General features: G+C 34.7%; 1 protein-coding gene and 2 long non-coding RNA genes across 7 annotated transcripts in view; 1 reads left to right on the top strand and 2 right to left on the bottom strand.

Annotated features, from left to right (window-relative positions):
* The window catches only part of LOC127709118 (Ig-like and fibronectin type-III domain-containing protein 2), a 240,951-nt gene that overhangs the window by 40,640 nt on the left and 183,112 nt on the right, over positions 1 to 17,199 (bottom strand). Inside the window, exon 33 of the mRNA XM_052214467.1 lies at positions 16,214 to 16,352. Within this exon, the coding sequence (XP_052070427.1) occupies positions 16,214 to 16,352 (139 nt within the window). The remainder of the gene's footprint in view (positions 1 to 16,213; positions 16,353 to 17,199) is intronic.
* Positions 8,823 to 10,821, bottom strand: LOC127709156 (uncharacterized). Of its 3 annotated transcripts, none has more exons than XR_007985518.1 (4): positions 10,727 to 10,821; positions 10,403 to 10,571; positions 9,433 to 9,601; positions 8,823 to 8,954 (listed from the first exon to the last, which is right to left on the bottom strand). It is a non-coding gene; the product is annotated as an uncharacterized LOC127709156 (long non-coding RNA). The 3 variants fall into 3 exon arrangements; XR_007985517.1 differs by lacking the exon at positions 8,823 to 8,954 and adding an exon at positions 9,110 to 9,250 and having other exon boundaries at positions 9,420 to 9,601; XR_007985519.1 differs by lacking the exons at positions 8,823 to 8,954; positions 9,433 to 9,601 and adding an exon at positions 9,896 to 9,925.
* Positions 8,974 to 11,091, top strand: LOC127709161 (uncharacterized). Of its 3 annotated transcripts, none has more exons than XR_007985525.1 (3): positions 8,974 to 9,101; positions 9,905 to 10,072; positions 10,706 to 10,807. It is a non-coding gene; the product is annotated as an uncharacterized LOC127709161 (long non-coding RNA). The 3 variants fall into 3 exon arrangements; XR_007985526.1 differs by lacking the exons at positions 8,974 to 9,101; positions 10,706 to 10,807 and adding exons at positions 9,252 to 9,579; positions 11,030 to 11,091; XR_007985524.1 differs by lacking the exon at positions 8,974 to 9,101 and adding an exon at positions 9,252 to 9,579.

Below are 17,199 nucleotides of genomic sequence, written 5' to 3'. Positions count from 1 at the left end.
AAATAAGATATGATGCAATTTTTCAAATTATAATCAATAATAAACAACCAGTGATTACTAAGCTCTCTAAAATTAGATATGATTTAACACTCAAACATTGTAAGAATCAGTATATCAAAGAACCAAAGAATTCAATATTTGATGAAATTAAACAAAAGTTTAATTTAGGACCCTTTGGACCTCAATGTGGTATTATCTTATTAATAATGAAAAGCTCAACCGTTTACAAGTTCTTAAACAGGAGGGGGGTGGGGTGACCCAAGGGGACTCACCTTATATTTCATTTGATTTGTTTTATTGTCCCATACAAGAATATATATGGTTTCGGGGTGGGAATCTTGACCATTTACAAGTTTTAAAAAGGAAGGGGGGTGGGGGTAACCCCAGGGGACTTTCCTTCAATTTCATTTGATTTGTTTTATTGTCCCATTCAAGAATATATATGGTTTAGGGGTGCCGATCTCGACCGTTTACAAGTTATCAAAAAGAAGGGGGGTGGGGGTTACCCCCATGGACTTTCCCTATATTTCATTTGATTTGTTTTATTGTCCCATACAAGAATATATATGGATTAGGGGTGGGGATCTCGACCGTTTACAAATTCTCAAACAGGAGGGGGTGGGGTGACCCCAGGGGACTCACCTTTTATTTCATTTGATTTGTTTTATTGTCCCATACAAGAATATATATGGTTTCGGGGAAGGGATCTTGACTGTTTACAAGTTTTCAAAAAAAAGGGGGGTGGGGGTGACCCCCCTGGACTTCCCCTATATTTCATTTGATTTGTTTTATTGTCCCATACAAGAATATATATGGTTTTGGGGTAAGGATCTTGACCGTTTACTAGTTCTCAAACAGGAGGGGGGTGGGGGTGACCCAAGGGGACTAGTCTTATATTTCATTTGATTGTTTTATTGTCCCATACAAGAAAATATATGGTTTCGGGGTGGGGATCTTGACCGTAAACAAGTTTTCAAAAAAAAAGGGGGTGGGGGTTTCCCCAGGGGACTTCCCCTCAATTTCATTTGATTTGTTTTATTGTCCCATTCAAGTATATATATGGTTTAGGGGTGGGGATCTCGACCGTTTACAAGTTATCAAAAAGAAGGGGAGGTGGGGGTTACCCCCATGGACTTTTTCTATATTTCAATTGATTTGTTTTATTGTCCCATACAAGAAAATATATGGTTTCGGGGTGGGGATCTTGACCGTAAACAAGTTTTAAAAAAAAAAGGGGGTGGGGGTTTCCCCAGGGGACTTCCCCTCAATTTCATTTGATTTGTTTTATTGTCCCATTCAAGTATAAATATGGTTTAGGGGTGGGGATCTCGACAGTTTACAAGTTATCAAAAAGAAGGGGAGGTGGGGGTTACCCCCATTGACTTTTTCTATATTTCATTTGATTTGATTTATTGTCCCATACAAGAATATATATGGTTTCGGGGTGGGGATCTTGACCGTTTACAAGTTCTTAAAAAGAAGGGGGTGGGGGTGACCCCCATGGACTTCCCCTATATTTTCATTTGATTTGTGTTATTGTCCCATACAAGAATATATATGGCTTAAGGGTGGGGATCTCGACCGTTTACAAGTACTCAAACAGGAGGGGGTTGGGGTGACCCCAGGGGACTCGCCTTTTACTTCATTTGATTAGTTTTATTGTCCCATACAAGAATATTTATGGTTTCGAGGAGGGAATCTTGACTGTTTACAAGTTTTCAAAAAAAAAGGGGGGTGGGGGTGACCCCCCTGGACTTCCCCTATATTTTCATTTGATTTGTGTTATTGTCCCATACAAGAATATATATGGTTTAGGGGTAAGGATCTTGACCGTTTACTAGTTCTCAAACAGGAGGGGGGTGGGGGTGACCCAAGGGGACTAGCCTTATATTTCATTTGATTTGTTTTATTGTCCCATACAAGAAAATATATGGTTTCGGGGTGGGAATCTTGACCGTAAACAAGTTTTCAAAAAAAAGAAGGTGGGGGTTTATTGTCCCATACAAGAATATATATGGTTTAGGGGTAAGGATCTTGACCGTTTACTAGTTCTCAAACAGGAGGGGGGTGGGGGTGACCCAAGGGGACTAGCCTTATATTTCATTTGATTTGTTTTATTGTCCCATACAAGAAAATATATGGTTTCGGGGTGGGAATCTTGACCGTAAACAAGTTTTCAAAAAAAAGAAGGTGGGGGTTTCCCCAGGGGACTTCCCCTCAATTTCATTTGATTTGTTTTATTGTCCCATTCAAGTATATATATGGTTTAGGGGTGGGGATCTCGACTGTTTACAAGTTATCAAAAAGAAGGGGAGGTGGGGGTTACCCCCATGGACTTCTTCTATATTTCATTTGATTTGATTTATTGTCCCATACAAGAATATATATGGTTTCGGGGTGGGGATCTTGACAGTTTACAAGTTCTCAAAAAGAAGGGGGTGGGGGTGACCCCCATGGACTTCCCCTATATTTTCATTTGATTTGTGTTATTGTCCCATACAAGAATATATATGGCTTAAGGGTGGGGATCTCGACCGTTTACAAGTACTCAAACAGGAGGGGGTTGGGGTGACCCCAGGGGACTCGCCTTTTACTTCATTTGATTAGTTTTATTGTCCCATACAAGAATATTTATGGTTTCGAGGAGGGGATCTTGACTGTTTACAAGTTTTCAAAAAAAAAGGGGGGTGGGGGTGACCCCCCTGGACTTCCCCTATATTTTCATTTGATTTGTGTTATTGTCCCATACAAGAATATATATGGTTTAGGGGTAAGGATCTTGACCGTTTACTAGTTCTCAAACAGGAAGGGGGTGGGGGTGACCCAAGGGGACTAGCCTTATATTTCATTTGATTTGTTTTATTGTTTCATACAAGAAAATATATGGTTTCGGGGTGGGAATCTTGACCGTAAACAAGTTTTCAAAAAAAAAGAAGGTGGGGGTTTCCCCAGGGGACTTCCCCTCAATTTCATTTGATTTGTTTTATTGTCCCATTCAAGTATATATATGGTTTAGGGGTGGGGATCTCGACTGTTTACAAGTTATCAAAAAGAAGGGGAGGTGGGGGTTACCCCCATGGACTTCTTCTATATTTCATTTGATTTGATTTATTGTCCCATACAAGAATATATATGGTTTCGGGGTGGGGATCTTGACCGTTTACAAGTTCTCAATAAAATGCTTCGCTGGGGCGCAGTTTGATACGACCGCAGAGGTCGAACCCTGAACAGTTGGGGCAAGTATGGACACAACATTCAAGCTTGATGCAGCTCTGAATTTGGATTGTTATTAAATATTTGACACAGCATAGGTTTCTGACACAGAAAGAATGTGGTCTAAGAACTTGAATTTTTTTAATTTACCTATTATGGTCCAATGTCCAAAATCAAAATACATGGTTAGATTCAGCATATCAAAGAACCCCATATATTCAATTTTTGTTAAAATCAAACAAAGTTTAATTTTGGACCCCAACTTGGACAAACTTGAAAACTGGGCCCATAATCAAAAATCTAAACACATGTTTAGATTCAGCATATGAAAGAACCCCAAGAATTCAATTTTTGCTAAAATCAAACTAAGTTTAGTTTGGACCCTTTGGACCTTAATGTAGACCAATTTAAAAAAACGGGACTTAAAATTAAAAATCTAAATAAATGGTTAGATTTGGAATATCAAAGACCCCCAATAATTCAATTTTTGATGAAATCAAACAAAGTTTAATTTTGGACCCTTTTGACCTCAATATGAACCAATTTGATAGTGGGGCCCACAAATAAAAAATCTAAATACATGGTTAGATTCAGCATTTCAAAGAACCCAATATATTCAATTTTTGTAGAAATCAAACAAAGTTTAATTTTGGACCCCAATTTGGACCAACTTGAAAACTGGGCCCAAAATCAAAAATCTAAATACATGTTTAGATTCAGCATATCAAAGAACCTCATATATTCAATTTTTGCTAAAATCAAACAAAGTTTAATTTTGGACCCTTTGGACCTTAATGTAGACCAATTTGAAAACTGGACCCAAAATTAAAAATCTAAAAACACGGTTAGATTTGGCATATTAAAGAACCCCAATAATTCAATTTTTGATGAAATCAAACAAAGTTTAATTTTGGACCCTTTTGACCTCAATGTGAACCAATTTGATAGCGGGGCCTACATAAAAAATCTAAATACATGGTTAGATTCAGCATATCAAAGAACCTCATATATTCAATTTTTGTTGAAATCAAACAAAGTTTAATTTTGGACCCCAATTTGGACCAACTTGAAAACCGGGCCCATAATCAAAAATCTAAATACATGTTTAGATTCAGCATATCAAAGAACCCCATATATTCAATTTTTGTAGAAATCAAACAAAGTTTAATTTTGGACCCCAATTTGGACCAACTTGAAAACTGGGCCCAAAATCAAAAATCTAAATACATGTTTAGATTCAGCATATCAAAGAACCTCATATATTCAATTTTTGCTAAAATCAAACAAAGTTTAATTTTGGACCCTTTGGACCTTAATGTAGACCAATTTGAAAACTGGACCCAAAATTAAAAATCTAAATACACTGTTAGATTCGGCATAACAAATAAATAAATGTGATCAAAGATTTTACAAATCTAATGCGCCATACTGTGCAATTAAAGATTACTTCTTGAAATTTTTCAATATTTGAAATTTGAAAAAAAAAAATATTTGAAGAATAATTCTTTTTAATTTCTGAAATCTGAAATGAGAAAAAATTGACCCCCCACAATTTCTTTTTATCCCCCCCCCCTTTTTTCCCCAAATAAATTCTTTCCCTCAAGATATGGTCATAATCTCAATTCAAATTTCCAATGGAGTTGGCAACCATAATTACCCATTTAAATTTACCATAGTGCTAACTTAATCTATTTTATAATAGAATTAATAAAAATATAGTGTCAAATCTTTCATATGGATTTTTTTGTAAAAAAAAAAGATGCAACATTTGCAGATATTTTTACTGGTCTTCCTTTATAAATATGCATTTCTTTAAACATAATTTAAAAGCAGTGTAAGGGAAGTAACCAAAACGTTGTATTTGGATTACCTCCCTTACACTGTTTTAAATTATCTTTATTGTTCATTAACCATTACTTTATACATAATTTAAAAGCAGTGTAAGGGAGATAATTTCAATGATGTATTTGATTTATCTCCCTTACACTGCTTTAAATTATGTTTTGTACTAAAGTATTTGTCCATTAACCAGGACAACCTTGTTTTTCCCCCTTTTTTGCCCCTAATTCCTAAACGGTTTGAGCCATAACCCCCCAAAGCAAATCCTAACCATCCCTTTGTGGTATGGAAACTTGTAGTATAATTTCAGAGAGATCCATACACCGTTCCACAGTTATTGTCTGGAAACTAGAAAATGCTTATTTTTGGCCCCATTTTGGCCCCTAATTCCTTAACTGTTGGTACCATAACCCCCAAAATCAATCCCAACCTTCCTTTTGTGGTATTTAACCTTATGGTCAAATTTCAAAAAGATCCATTTACTTAAACTAAAGTTAGAGTGCGAAAACCAATGTGTATTCGGACGACGACGACGACGACGCCAACGTCATACCAATATACGACCACAAAATTTTTTTGCGGTCGTATAAAAAGAAGGTGGTGGGGGTGACCCCCATGGACTTCCCCTATATTTTCATTTGATTTGTGTTATTGTCCCATACAAGAATATATATGGCTTAGGGGTGGGGATCTCGACCGTTTACAAGTACTCAAACAGGAGGGGGTTGGGGTGACCCCAGGGGACTCGCCTTTTACTTCATTTGATTAGTTTTATAGTCCCATACAAGAATATTTATGGTTTCAGGGTGGGGATCTTGACCATTTACAAGATAAAACTCAAATTTATTTCATGAATCAGTCTCAAAACACCAAAATAATTCTCTAAAACTAGATATGACTTAACCACTCATAAATCTCTAAAATTAGATATGATTTTATATCTATCAATTAAACACATCACTTTTCAAAACAAATAACTCAAACTTATTTCCAAAAACCAGTAAAAAACCAGTAACAAAACACCAAAATAATTCTCTAAAATTAGATATGACTTAAACACTCATAAATCTCTAAAATTAGATATGATTTTATATCTATCAATTAAACACATCACTTTTCAAAACAAATAACTCAAACTTATTTACATAAACCAATAAAAAACCAGCAAAATACTTCTCTAAAATCAGATATCATGTTATATCTATTTCCATATTATAATCAAATTTAATTAATAGTTGCTAATATTGTTTCTTTCATGTGTCAAAAAATAATACAGATCTGCAACTTATCTATCAATGTCAAAAACTTGATCTCATAATAAAAATAGATTATTATCTAATTAAAAACAAGTTTAGATTCAGCACTTAAAGAACCCTATATATATTTAATTTATGTTCAAATATAACACACACAAACTGATTAATTTTCCCAGGGGACCTGCCCTTTATTTCATATGATTTGTTTTTTTGTCCCATACAAGGATATATATGGTTTAGGGGCGGGGATCTCAACCATTTACAAGTTCTTAAACAGGAAGAAGGTGGGAATGACCCCAAGGAACTCACCTTTTATTTCATATCATTTGTTTTATTGTAACATACAAGAATATATATGGTTTCGCCGTGGGGATCTTGACCATTTACAAGTTTTCAAAAAAAAGGAGAGTAGGGGTTACCCCAGGGGACTTCCCCTAAATTTAATTTGCTTTAATTTATTGTCCCATACAAGTACATATATGGTTTAGGGGTGGGGATCTCAACCGTTTACAAGTTTTCAAAAAGAAGGGGATAGGGTTTACCCCCGTGGACTTCCCCTATATTTCATTTGATTTGATATATTGTCCCATACAAGAATATATATGGTTTCTGGGTGGGAATCTTGACCGTTTACAAGTTATCAAAAAAAAGGGGGGTAGGGGTTACCCCAATGGACTTCCCCTATATTTCAATCAGAAAACAGTAAATTTTCAAATAGATCTGTCACTCCAATGATTATCATATGCTAAAATATTTCAAAGATCTAATTAATAATGAAAATAAATCATTATCATATGCTGAAATATTTATAATATCTAATTGAACAGAACTATGGTTGTTTAACATAGTACTCTAACATAATAAATAATGTAATAATCTTCAAAATTTCTAATGATATAGCTTATAATCATTACCACTTAGGAAATAGATAATTTTCAAATAAATCTGTCACTCCAATTTTTATTCTGAGATAAGACAAATCATAAAAAGATAACAACAGTAAAATATTTAAAAATTCTACTTTTGGATATTAAAAAGGAAGATAACTCACAAAGGAGATATACTAAAATCTTGAAAATTAATAGAGACCTTCATTAAGTCCCAGGAAACAACATATTTAAATTTGAAAAAAATTTGTTAAAGCGTTTTCATGTTAATGTGCGGACGCTATTTGGCAGCCGCCAGAGCTGCCCAGCCGCCCGCCGTATATAACCATTATAATAACCGATATTTCCTTCGAAAATCCGGTTAAAAATAGAAAGCAATATCCAGTTGGAATCTGATATCTCATGTAGGAAAAGTGCCATACTCTCTAAAGAACACTTCCTACAACTCTTTTAGGGAACTGTAGATGGCATGTTGCAAGGCAAAATTTCAGCCCATAATTCTGGTCAAGCCACTTTGCAGAGCTTACCTACATTATTGTAAGTTGTTCTCATCCTAAAAATGCATGAAATATTTAGGATTAGAAAAATCAATAAAACTAATGGCAAGATCGAACAAGATATACCCAGAGTTATTGCTCACTAATAAAATCTCGCTCACTTATATCAACAACGTCAATGTTGTTTTAATGTGATGAAAATTTCAAACATGTGCATGACATTCTGAAAGATATAAATTTTCAGCAAACAGAAAGTAGAACATTGAAGGCACTGAAAATGTGTTGTACAGTATGGCAGACAGATTTAAACTGGAATACCCCTCCTTTTGAGCATAGGCATAATGAAACTTATCAATTAACAACTGGAGCATGAAATTATGTCAAGGTCATATGTCAGATAAACATATACTCCCAAAAACAAATACAAAGCCATGATATTTGTAAAACAGATATATACTCCTCACAAACAACTCAATTATTAAATGTTTGTTGACCTATCATGTATAATAACTGATAAAATAAAGCTGATCTTTTTAAAATACCTTCAAAAGAAAAACAAGAGGCTCACATGAGTAAAAATATGTCATTTTGATATTTATGTTTACCTTTATCATGTTTATTCCAATCAATTATGTTTGATTATTTGTAAATTTCATTTAGTTGCATTTTTTGTAGATCATGTACTGAGGATAATTTTCACTGTTTATACCTTATTCATATCTATTAAAATTTGAAAATTGCCAAATTATAAAAATCAGTAAAAAAATCATCATTTAAGAGTTTAATTCATATAAGGAGTATGACTATTTTGGCCATGTTGACTAACTTGTAGATCTCATTTTGCTATTAAATCTTTTTTTCAATTCCAAGTTTCTCTCTATCTTCTATAGTTTTTGACAAAAATTAAACTAGAGGCTTTAAAAAGCATGTGTTGCTCACCCAGGTCTATGTGCATCTTCAACAATGGAGTGTCTCCAACATTTTGGACTAGATTAGAATGCATGACAAAAATCTCTTTTTTGTTGATCTTGTATTGCTGATAGTTTTTTCTGTTTACAGTTTCTCTCTCTCTTCATTAGTTTTTGTCCAAAACTTAGAAAAGGATAAAAAAAAATCGTCATTTAGGGGCAACTAGATATCATTGAGATGGGAGCCATCTCTTTGGGCCCCGCTGTGAATAATGTGTGGTAAAAAATTTGTATCTTTATCATTGGACATGGGGTTGTCAACTAAAACCAAAGTTTTTGACCTTGACCTTTGACCTAGGAAGTTGAACATAAATTATGACACACCCTCTGGTGTTGGTTTATATACATATCAAGTATAAACTTTGAAATCATAACGGTTCTCAAGATATAGAGCGGACACGATCTTTACCATAGGACATGGGGTTGTCAACTAAAACCAAAGTTGTACATACATTATGACACACCCTCTGGTGTTGGTTAATATACATATCAAGTATAAACTTTGAAATCATAACGGTTCTCAAGATATAGAGCGGACATGATCTTTACCATAGGACATGGGGTTGTCAACTAAAACCAAAGTTTTTGACCTTGAACTTTGACCTAGGAAGTTGTACATACATTATGACACACCCTCTGGTGTTGGTTAATATACATATCAAGTATAAACTTTGAAATCATAACGGTTCTCAAGATATAAAGCGGACACGATCTTTACCATAGGACATGGGGTTGTCAACAAAAACCAAAGTTTTTGACCTTGACCTTTGACCTAGGAAGTTGTACATACATTATGACACACCCTCTGGTGTTGGTTAATATACATATCAAGTATAAACTTTGAAATCATAACGGTTCTCAAGATATAGAGCGGACACGATCTTTACCATAGGACATGGGGTTGTCAACTAAAACCAAAGTTTTTGACCTTGACCTTTGACCTAGGAAGTTGTACATACATTATGACACACCCTCTGGTGTTGGTTAATATACATATCAAGTATAAACTTTGATATCATAACGGTTCTCAAGATATAGAGCGGACACATTCTTTACCATAGGACATGGGGTTGTCAACTAAAACCAAAGTTTTTGACCTTGACCTTTGACCTAGGAAGTTGTACATACATTATGACACACCCTCTGGTGTTGGTTTATATACATGTCAAGTCATAACGGTTCTCAAGATATAGAGTGGACACGATCTTTACCATAGGACATGGGGTTGTCAACTAAAACCGAAGTTTTTGACCTTGACCTTCGACCTAGGAAGTTGTACATAAATTATGACACACCCTCTGGTGTTGGTTTATATACATATCAAGTATAAACTTTGAAATCATAACGGTTCTCAAGATATAGAGCGGACACGATCTTTACCATAGGACATGGGGTTGTCAACTAAAACCAAAGTTGTACATAAATATGACACACCCTCTGGTGTTGGTTAATATACATATCAAGTATAAACTTTGAAATCATAACGGTTCTCAAGATATAGAGCGGACACGATCTTTACCATAGGACATGGGGTTGTCAACTAAAACCAACGTTTTTGACCTTGAACTTTGACCTAGGAAGTTGTACATACATTATGACACACCCTCTGGTGTTGGTTAATATACATATCAAGTATAAACTTTGAAATCATAACGGTTCTCAAGATATAGAGCGGACACGATCTTTACCATAGGACATGGGGTTGTCAACAAAAACCAACGTTTTTGACCTTGAACTTTGACCTAGGAAGTTGTACATACATTATGACACACCCTCTGGTGTTGGTTAATATACATATCAAGTATAAACTTTGAAATCATAACGGTTCTCAAGATATAGAGCGGACACGATCTTTACCATAGGACATGGGGTTGTCAACTAAAACCAAAGTTTTTGACCTTGACCTTTGACCTAGGAAGTTGTACATACATTATGACACACCCTCTGGTGTTGGTTTATATACATGTCAAGTCATAACGGTTCTCAAGATATAGAGTGGACACGATCTTTACCATAGGACATGGGGTTGTCAACTAAAACCAAAGTTTTTGACCTTGACCTTCGACCTAGGAAGTTGTACATACATTATGACACACCCTCTGGTGTTGGTTTATATACATGTCAAGTATAAACTTTGAAATCATAACAGTTCTCAAGATATAAAGTGGACACGATCTTTACCATAGGACATGGGGTTGTCAACTAAACCTTGACCTTCGACCTAGGAAGTTGTACATACATTATGACACACCCTCTGGTGTTGGTTTATATACATGTCAAGTATAAACTTTGAAATCATAACAGTTCTCAAGATATAGAGCAGACATGATCTCTACCATAGGACATGGGGTTGTCAACTAAAACCAAAGTTTTTGACCTTGACCTTCGACCTAGGAAGTTGTACATACATTATGACACACCCTCTGGTGATGGTTTATATACATGTCAAGTATAAACTTTGAAATCATAACGGTTCTCAAGATATAGAGCGGACACGATCTTTACCATAGGACATGGGGTTGTCAACTAAAACCAAAGTTTTTGACCTTGACCTTTGACCTAGGAAGTTGTACATACATTATGACACACCCTCTGGTGTTGGTTAATATACATGTCAAGTATAAACTTTGAAATCATAACAGTTCTCAAGATATAGAGCAGACATGATCTTTACCATAGGACATGGGGTTGTCAACTAAAACCAAAGTTTTTGACCTTGACCTTTGACCTAGGAAGTTGTACATACATTATGACACACCCTCTGGTGTTGGTTAATATACATGTCAAGTATAAACTTTGAAATCATAACGGTTCTCTAGATATAGAGCAGACACAATTTGTTACGGACAGACGGACGGACAGACGGAAGGACAAACAGACTGATCACTATAGGGCTTCCGCCATTCGGCGGGGCCCTAATTACTCCTATCAACAGTCTCCTAACGATTTTGGAAAAATTTGATTCATATGCAGTCTATCTATCTTTTATAATTTTCAAGATAAAAGGCAAAAAAATGCTTCGCAGAGCGCAGCCAGATACGACCGCAGAGGTCTAACCCTGGCAAGTTTGGACACAATATTCAAGCTTGATACTGTCTGAATTTGGATTGTGATCAAATTTTTGACATAATATAGGTTTCTGACACAAAATAAAACCCTTTTGACCTCAATGTAGACCAATTTAAAAATGGGGCCCAATATCCAAAAAAGGTAATACAAGGTTAGAACCCCAAAAAATTAAAGACTTTAAATTAATCCCAATGAAATTGGTTAAAAGATTTGTATTCATTTTCAATACTGTGCAATACTGTGCAATTGAAGATTTCTTGCTATTGCGCAATACTGTGCAATTGAAGATTTCTTGCTATTGCGCAATACTGTATAATTGAAGATTTCTTGCTATTGCGCAATACTGTGCAATTGAAGATTTCTTGCTATTGCGCAATAGAAGATTTCTTGCTATTGTGCAATACTTTGTTGTTGCGCAATACTGTGGAATTGGAGATTTCTTGCTATTGCGCAATACTGTGGAATTGAAGATTTCTTGCTATTGCGCAATACTGTTGAATTGAAGATTTCTTGCTATTGCCCAATACAGTGCAATTGAAGATTTCTAGCTATTGCGCAATACTGTGCAATTAAAGATTTCTTGCTATTGCGCAATACTTTTAGTTGCCCAATACTATGCTATTGAAGATTTCTTGCTATTGCCCAATACAGTGCAATTGAAGATTTCTTGCTATTGTGCAATACTGTGCTATTGCTCAATACTGTGCTATTGTGCAATACTATGCTATTGCGCATTACTGTGCAATTGAAGATTTCTTGCTATTGCCCAATACTGTGGTATTGAACAATAATGTGCTGTTGCGCAATACTGTGCAAATGAAGATTTCTTGCTATTACACAATACTGTGCAAATGAAGATTTCTTGCTATTACACAATACTGTGCAATTGAAGATTTCTTGCTATTGCCCAATACTGCGCTATTGCGCAATAGAAGATTTCTTGCTATTGCGCAATACTGTGCAATCATTTGAAATTTCAAAAATTTTGAATAAAAAAAAATATGAGCCCCCAAAAATAATTGGAAAAAAAAAAATCCCCCCAAACTTTTTGAACCCACTCCCCCTTGGAGTAATTACCCCCAAATTAATCCCAGCCTTCCCTTTGTGGTATGGAACCTTGTAGTACAATTGTAGAGAGATCCATACACTTAAACACAAGTTACTGTCTGGAAACTAGAAAAATGCTTGTTTTTGGCCCCTTTTTTGCCCCTAATTCCTGAACCGTTGGGGCCATTACCCCCAAACTCAATCCCAGCCTTCCCTTTGTGATATGGAACCTTGTGGTACAATTTCTGAGAGATCTATACACTAACACACAAGTTATTGTCCAGAAACTACAATAAATTGCTTCGCCGAGCGCAGCTGGATACGACCGCAAAGGTCCAACCCTGAACAGTTGGGGCAAAAATGGACACAATATTTGTGCTTGATACAGGTCTGAATTTGGATTGTAATTCAATATTTGACACATAATAGGTTTCTGACACAGAATACTTGTAGTCAAAGAACTTAAAATTTGTTATATGATTTGAATTTATATTCAATTTTTTGCTTTTGTGCAATACACTATGCTGTTGCGAATTGACCCCCCCTTTTTTTCAAAAAAAAAAAAAAAAAATTTTTACCCCCGCCCCCCCCCCCAATTTTTTTTATAACATCCCCCCCCCCCCCCTTTTCCAAAAAAAAAATTCTTTCCCTCAGTCATGGTCATAATTTCAATTCAAATTTCCAATGGAGTTTGCAACCATAATAACCCATTTAAATACATCATAAAAGTCTTAAAATAGAAAATGACATACATAATCATAGCTAAAACTAATTTATCGTAATCAGCATTTTTAAAATTATTAAAATAGTAACTTCTAATAAACTGTTATCACAGAGATATGTCTCGCCTTTTTGTAATTTTGATAATGCAAATTTGAAATTAAAATAGCAATACTTTGACATGTAAGTTATGCAAATATTCAAAGTCGATGAACCATGATGAGGGGGGCTATATAATCTCCATGGAAACGATACTTGCAAATGCCAATAAATTTGCATACCAAATATCATTGACTTAACATTAGCAGTTCATCTTAAACTGATCTAATCACAAACTAATACATGTAAACAAAGTAAATAGACCATGACTGAGGGGGCGGGGCCAAATATTCTCCATGGAAATGAGACGTGCTAATGCTTATACAACTGAACACCAATTAACATTGGCCTACCACTAATGGTTCCCCTTGAACTGACCTAATCACAAACTAATACATGTTAACTTAGCAAAATTTTCAAAGTCTAAAGACCATGACTAAGGGGGCGGAGCCAAATAATCTTCATGGAAATGAGATATGCCAATGCTTATACAACTGCATACAAATATCATTGACCTACCACTAGTGGTTGACCATAAATTGACCTAATCACAAACTAATACTGTAAATTGGGAAATTTTGGCGTCAGGATATTTTGGCGGTTTTCTCTAGAAAGGCATGTGTATTATTTTGGTGTGTGTAATTTTGGTGCTTCGTTCAATTGATGTGTTAAATTTTGGAACAAATTATTCTGTATCCGGGGTTCAAAGCTGGAAGAAAATATGAAAATAAAATCTAAAACATTACAATCACTTTTTTAATAGATTATTTATTTTTTTTAAATTTTAATCATTATCTCTATTGCAGTACATGTTAATCTATTGACGATTAAGGATCTAAAATTTAAACCTTATGCCTCCGGCAGTACATGTTAATCAATTGAAGATAAAAGATTACAAGGAGTTTTGATATTCTAATTACCAATAACGGCGTCTAATCAGCAATAGCCTGGCACATTTATGACATGTGTGAAGAAAAATTCATATTGTGTTTTCTTAACAATTTCAGAAAATTGACAATGAAGTAGAAAAAATATAGTGTTGTTGTCAAATTATACCCAGTATTTATTTGCAGATTTGACTATGTATAGAATTGCAGGAAATATATGGACGATATAATATCATGAAATATATTTCCCAATGATTAGCATTACGATATTATCATACAGATACGCGATTTCGGTGTTTCAATTTTTAGTGTTAGCTTTATTTTCCTGTGTTTAATTTTGGCACTTTCACTTGAGGCACCAATTAAACCAAAATAAAACTACAACCAAATTAACCCAATTTACGGTACATGTAAACTATGAAAAGTTTCAAAGTCAATAGACCTTGACTGAGGGGGCGGGGCCAAATAATCTCCATGGTAATGAGATGTGCCAATGCTAATACAACTGCATACCAAATATCATTGACCTACCACTAGTGGTTCACCATGAACTAGACCTAATTACAAACTAATACATTGTTGACGCCGCCGCCGTTGCCGGAAACAGCATACCTATGTGTCGTTTTTTGACTCCGTCAAGGCGAGACAAAAATGAATTGACAGCTAATCACCTCAAGACAATACAAAAATTCTTTATACATAATTTAAAAGCAGTGTAAGGGAGGTAATTCAAAGTTGTGTTTGAATTACCTCCCTTACACTGTAATTTGTACTTAATTGTCTATTAACCAAGACACCCTTGTTTTTTCTCACTTTTTTGCCCCTAATTCCTAAACGGTTTGAGCCATAACCCCCCAAAGCCAATCCTAACCATCCCTTCGTGGTATGGAAACTTGTGGTATAATTTCAGAGAGATCCATACACTGTTCCACAAGTTATTGTCATGAAACTAGAAAAATGCTATTTTGGGCCCCTTTTTGGCCCCTATTTCCTAAACTGTTGGGACCATAACCCCCAAAATTAATTCCAACCTTCCTTTTGTGGTTATAAACCTAATGTTTAAATTTCATAGATTTCTATTTACTAAAACTAAAGTTATTGTCCTGAAACCAAATGTCTTCGGACGACGACGTTATACCAATATACATACGACCGCAAAATTTTTTGGGGTCGTATAAAAATGCTTTTTTTTGGCCCCTAATTCATAAACTGTTGGTACCATAACCCCCAAAATCAATCCCAACCTTCTTTTTGTGGTATTGAACCTTCTGGTAAAATTTCTTAGAGATCCATTCACTAAAACTAAAGTTATTGTCCGACGACACCATAGCATTATATGACGCAAAAAATTTTTTGCGGTCGTATAAAAAAATTGCTATTAAATAGCAAGAAATCCAATGAGGAGTCAACTGACAATATCAGCCATTTCAATTTATTTGAAGATCTTATATTGCTGCTCAATTTTTGCTATATAAAGTGTCTATCTATCGATTATAGTTTTCAAGATAATAGGCAAAAACATTACAAATTGGTAAAAATCAATGGATGGAAATTAGACACTAAGTGATGATAAAAGCTTAGATAGGTTCTAGGCCAGGTGAGCTAAAAACCAGTTGGCTAATTGAAATGACTTCCCCTCCTTCAATGTTCTCTTCATTGCATCAAATCAAGTAACTATAAGAATTATACATAAATGGTACATACAGTTGGTATCTGATGATACAAACTAACCTGAAACATTAAGTGGAGCACGAGGTCCTGCTTGTAAACTGTTTCCATGAGAGTTACCTGCAGTAACCCAGATATAATATGAAACGCCATTGCTTTTTTGTGGTATCTTTATTGAATTTATATTCTTTATTGTTTTGTCCTGAAAGTATATAAAATGAAATTACTGGGTTCTTTTTATAGATAAATAGAGTATATTTCTATCTGCATTTATTTATCTTTCACTCTACTATAAATTATGATGCAGACAGCTGCTATAACATTTACACATAATACTGTGGATTCATTATAATACGTCAGGTACTAAATTTGTTGGTAAAGGCAGACAACTGATTTAAATGAATTTTCAAATTATTTGCAATATTCACATTTATAATCCATTCCAATTGGTACCCACAAAATATAAATAAATACACTGGACTAAATTCTATATGCATGGATATGTTTCCACTTCAATTGTGAACAAGTGTAACATAAACATATAAAACTAACAAATATCAATTATTATTTTGTATATAAAGTAATCTTTTAATCCTTTGCAAATTAAAATAGCCTTCAATGGTGAATTCAAACAGTAAATGCCCAATTTTTGCAAGATCACTTCCAATTCGACAATGAATAATAATTAATACACATGTAACATAATGCTTGTTTTTGTTTTTCAGTGTTTTTTTTAGTTTTAACACTTCTTTCCATAACATCATATTCATTGTGGTCAGTCATATAGGTGGAAGAGAGCAGAGTGTTATATACTGAGCCTCAGATGAGGCTATGACAAATTATCCCATAAACTTGTAATTTAAGAACACCATGTCATTTTACAAATGATTTGAGAGACTGTGAAAGCCCTCTCTGGTGGTAAGACAGATATGCCCTATACAGGTACAGTCCAACCTTGTTGTGTCGAACTCAGTTGTGCGGAAAACTCAGATGAGTAGAAGTAATTTCTCGGTCCCGGTAAAATTCCCATCTGATCAATGTACATTTTC

This window comes from Mytilus californianus, unplaced genomic scaffold (genome assembly GCF_021869535.1).
Source record: "Mytilus californianus isolate M0D057914Y unplaced genomic scaffold, xbMytCali1.0.p SCAF_7, whole genome shotgun sequence".
In the NCBI taxonomy this organism is placed as follows: Eukaryota; Metazoa; Mollusca; class Bivalvia; order Mytilida; family Mytilidae; genus Mytilus; species Mytilus californianus.
The sequence above is the reverse complement of the archived record's forward strand: the minus strand, read 5'-3'. Positions and strand labels throughout refer to the sequence as shown.